A 4,320-nucleotide genomic window follows, 5' to 3' on the forward strand; every position below is an offset into this window, starting at 1 on the left:
AGTAATTGTTTTTATTGGTTTATTCTATGTTTTTTGGGGTGCTGAACACGAATCTGAAGTTGTCCAACAAATATTTGCTCGGCAAATAAGAGAAATCATCAAAAAAACTCTAAAAATCTTGTTTTTTAGTGGTTTTCGGCTCATAACTTGCAAAGCAAGCTATTTATGCAAAATGTTTATATAGTAAAATAAAGGAGAGATAATTTCCAATAATTTATGTTTCTTAGTATTTTTTCGTACGTCGTATGATTTCCACGCAAAAGAGTGGTGAAATATGGAAGAAATTAGCATTTGCAAAAAAAATAGCAGAATACGGCATTAGTTTATATTTTTTATTTTATGTAGGTGAACATTATTTGATGTTTTGTAAAATGTTTTAATTAATTATTTGATACATCAATAAAAAAGGTTATTAAACAAAAGAAAACTAAGATATTTAATTATTTCAACACACTAAAATATTTATGACCTAATACGAGCCCTCTTAGACACCGGATTCCAGCAGGGCAGCATTCCAGTTCTAGGTCTGAAACAAAAATCATCGACTTAATTGCAAAATATTCAACAATTTTATTTATTGAATAAATATGAAAAATATAAATTTATAAGTAGTAGTACCTATCTATTTACTTGTACGAGCCCTTTTAGGTGCCGGCTCCATGTTTTCCTCAGGGCAGCCATCCAGTTCTTCAACGTCTGAAATAAATAAGAAACCAAATTTCGAACACTTGTCAACATATTGAATAGATATGAAAGCAGTAGACACATATTTTGACACACAAATAATTAGTGAGCAGATAAATGATGGTAAGATAGAATTATCCATGCACAGTTACCTTCAAGTAACTCCGGATCATCCTCTGCTTCTTCTTCAATTTCTGCAATTGGCATATTATTGCAGCCGTTCTCGCAGTTGTGGCAGATATTGGAACAGTTAAGGCCAGCTTTTCTACATCCACAGTTGGTCTGACAGGTCTTGATGCATTTGCAAGAAATTAGTTTTAATACTGCGTCTGGTGCTGGTGGCTGTAATGTTGTTACAGGTTGCAGACCTGCTTTGGTTTTCTTCCAACCCTATTGCTCAGGATCTTTTTCATTTCCAAGCCATTGTTGTACTTGGAAGTACACTCTCAAAGAATGTTGCTGAGCTGCAGCTTCGGTAGGAGGAAGCGACGCCAATTGTGCTGATGTTTTGTATGCCGATCTAAGGTAGCATTTATACCTCAATTTGTTCAAGGACGCGCTTTCCTTGTCACTTAATTTGTACAGCGCAGTGAAAAAGGAAATACCAGCGTTAATAACAGCGTCAGCATGTGCCGTGGGATCTTTGAAAATTTGAATGGTCTTGGTTAGGGCAGGGTTTTTCTTGAGGGTTTGAAGAAACCTCATTTTTCCGACTTTGAATGAGGCTGAGGTAGTGTCACATCCCCCCATGGCGTGCAAAAACAATATGTTGTCACTTATGGATTGGTCTGGATGGCAGTCAGGAGAAAAAATGAGTTGGGAAACTGCCCCTTTACCTGGCTTCAGAAAATATATGTTTGAATTTACATCCCGGCAACGACTAATCATGATGACCAGCAGATTCACATCTTCACCCACAATAACTACACAGTTATGCTGCTGTGCGAGATCCATTGCTGTGGTGACAATAACAGTATCTGCATCCTCTTGTGCCTGCTTTGTGTGAATGCCAGCTTCAGCAAAGTTGTCCTTCAACATTGAGATGAGACGGATTTTGTTTTTCATATTGCCTAGAAATTTTTCTTGTGGCATTGTCGGGATCATTGTTTTGTCGAACATGACATCTACTGACATCTGTTGTCGTGATCTTCTCTCTCGTTCAGCATATTTAGTGCCTTCTTGGGGGTAACCATCGAAGACAACTACTGCACTGTCCTTGTACTTGGACTTGACAAATGAAATATAGCTTTCACAAATGGATGAGAAGGATTGACCCCCGGCCCACACGACTTTGTGCAGCAAATACCCTCCATCTATAACGTACACACACCCTTGGAGATTCGCTTTTTCTGTTGGTGTGAATGCCTTGTATAAAGTAGACTTGGTTCCTTTCCTCATACCATAGTCATCGAAAAGAGGCAATGGATAAGGGCACAGTTCATATTTCAAGAATTCTTCAAGTTCTTCATCAAATTGTTTAGCAATTGTTATTCTTTGAAAAATAGTCGTGGGGATGGTTTCATCACTTATTTTGATCGCATTTTTCATCGTAGCAAGTGGCAAAACTCTGTCTTTCCTATAAAATTTGACAGTTTCAAAATCACCGCCCACAATCCTATCAATTGAGAGAAGTCCAATCTCCTTGGCCATATGACAGTTTATGGTGCTATCTCCTACAACACCAGTGGTAAGACATAAGATGTCTGCCACTTTAGGAAAAGGTTGGTGTTGCGTAAACCAGTCCATTAACTTTTTCGAATCACTTGTATCCCTTTTAATCCTTGATTCTCTCATCTCCACATGTTGTTCTGAGCTAGTGAATGCTACTCCACACATCTTTTCCATTTCCTCACCAATATTTTGGAACGAAGTCATTCCTTTAGTCCACCTACTGAGGATACTTTCACTAACCCCACGACCATGAGTCAGCCCACCAGCAATTTTCATAATCCTCATTAAGGACTGCTCAATGGTCATATCGGTCCATGTTCCTCACCAGAATTTGCTAATCCTTCTTACTGTGAACCCGCCACCCGTGAACATCTCGTATTCCTGAGTGCTCATTTTATCTTTTAAGCTATGCATGTCTTGTAGGTAGAGGTGACAACATCTAGCATACAGAAAATGTCCGCTAGCATGGAAGTACGGGAGCATTTGGTAGACGACTTGTAGATGGAGATTCCAGTTTCCTGTTCTTTCAGCTTCAATGAATAGTTTAACAAGCGTAACCGTTTCGAAGAATTGAATCCATAGCTTTGAAGTAGCACCACGATTAGCTATAACTTGAAGCTTTTCAGAAAACTTGGTTTTCAATTCCTCTACACAGTCTTTTTCGTTCGCTAACAAAATTTGTGATCTGTCTTTATCGTTCAGGAAATCTGTAAGTTTTTCATGAAGGACTGGGGTTAAATCCATTGTCTCAAATATAATTTTCGCCAGAGTTGCATGGGCCAACACATGTGCTCTAATAGCTCTTGAATAGGCGTGTCCCGTAAGGATTTTCTCTGTTGAGCGTAGTGCATATATTGAATTTAACAACTCCTTCAACCCACTACCATCCATTAAGTAGCCTATAGTCCTCAAGAATTACAACAGCAGGTGAAACCCACCTATTCTAATGATGACGTTATCAAAATCGGGATTTCCTTGTTGGCAAGCCACTATAAATCTAGCCTTTAGGTATAGAGGCTGGTCAAAGGTGTTAATAGTTGCTTGGTGATTCATCGATTTGCTCTGCTGTATTGAAGTCAGTAATGCCGTATATACTGTATTGTAATCAGATGGTGAAGCATTTATAAATGGCAGACAAGCAACATATGTTCTGTCAAATGAAAGACCACTTGTGATCTGCTCCATAAAACCACTCCATCCTGGTATCCCGGGCACATCTTTCCACTTGCCATAAAGCCAAATCAGGTCTTTCAAAGAGGGTGTGATGATCTCAGGTGAAACAAATAGATGTTTAAGATCCTCAATGTTGATATTCTTCAAGCCAACAGCACCTGCTTTCTCAAAATATTTCAAGGAAACAGCTCCCATCTCACCAACTAGTTGAGCCGGTATTGTTTTCTTTACTCGGGCGATTCTTTGATCTGGAGCAACGGCTTCTCTTGGGGTGATCAAATGTATTCCCCCCATTGCATGGAAGGTATTATATCCATCCAATGTACGAGTGTTGAAGTCGGCATTGTCATGTACAAATTGATGGAAACCTGTCCAATATCCAAATTTCTTATAAAAAAAAGCAGATAGCCCTATTTGTAGGGGAGAAAGGAAAGAGCTTGGCCTGACAGCACTAATAACACTATGTGAAATGGCTAGAACTTTTGTTTTCCACTTGTCAGTATTTCCTCGTTTTTTTTTAGTATTAGTCTTTCCAAGAACACTTTGAGAACCTCCGGAACAAGGCTTTCATTTTCGTTCAAGAAAGAATCTGGAGGAGGATAGTCATCCATCGCATACGGTACTGATCGTATCTCTTCAAGAATTACATCAGCCGCTGTTTCAACTATTCGAAGACGTTCTTCCCGTTCTGATAAACGTTTTTCAATGTACCAAGCATCTTATGGCCAGTATGTTTAAAACATACAATTGTATTCTGTTTGATTTTTGATATGATAACATCTTCCCCATATC

At 38.7% G+C, this 4,320-nt stretch overlaps 1 protein-coding gene across 1 annotated transcript; it reads right to left on the reverse strand.

The window, feature by feature from the left end:
* Positions 1-311: 311 nt before the first annotated feature.
* LOC130893976 (uncharacterized) lies at positions 312-3,583 on the reverse strand. The gene is made up of 3 exons (XM_057800444.1): positions 837-3,583; positions 619-696; positions 312-526 (listed from the first exon to the last, which is right to left on the reverse strand). The coding sequence occupies exon 1, from the start codon at positions 2,659-2,661 to the stop codon at positions 1,075-1,077; it is 1,587 nt and encodes a 528-aa protein (XP_057656427.1). The 5' UTR covers positions 2,662-3,583; the 3' UTR covers positions 312-526; positions 619-696; positions 837-1,074.
* Positions 3,584-4,320: the final 737 nt, after the last annotated feature.

The sequence above is a fragment of the Diorhabda carinulata genome, chromosome 5 (assembly GCF_026250575.1).
Source record: "Diorhabda carinulata isolate Delta chromosome 5, icDioCari1.1, whole genome shotgun sequence".
NCBI classification, from domain to species: domain Eukaryota; kingdom Metazoa; phylum Arthropoda; class Insecta; order Coleoptera; family Chrysomelidae; genus Diorhabda; species Diorhabda carinulata.

What these genes read in the sequence shown, in the direction of transcription:
- LOC130893976 (XM_057800444.1), bottom strand. Translation starts at nt 2,661, where the DNA reads ATGACCATTGAGCAGTCCTTAATGAGGATTATGAAAATTGCTGGTGGG.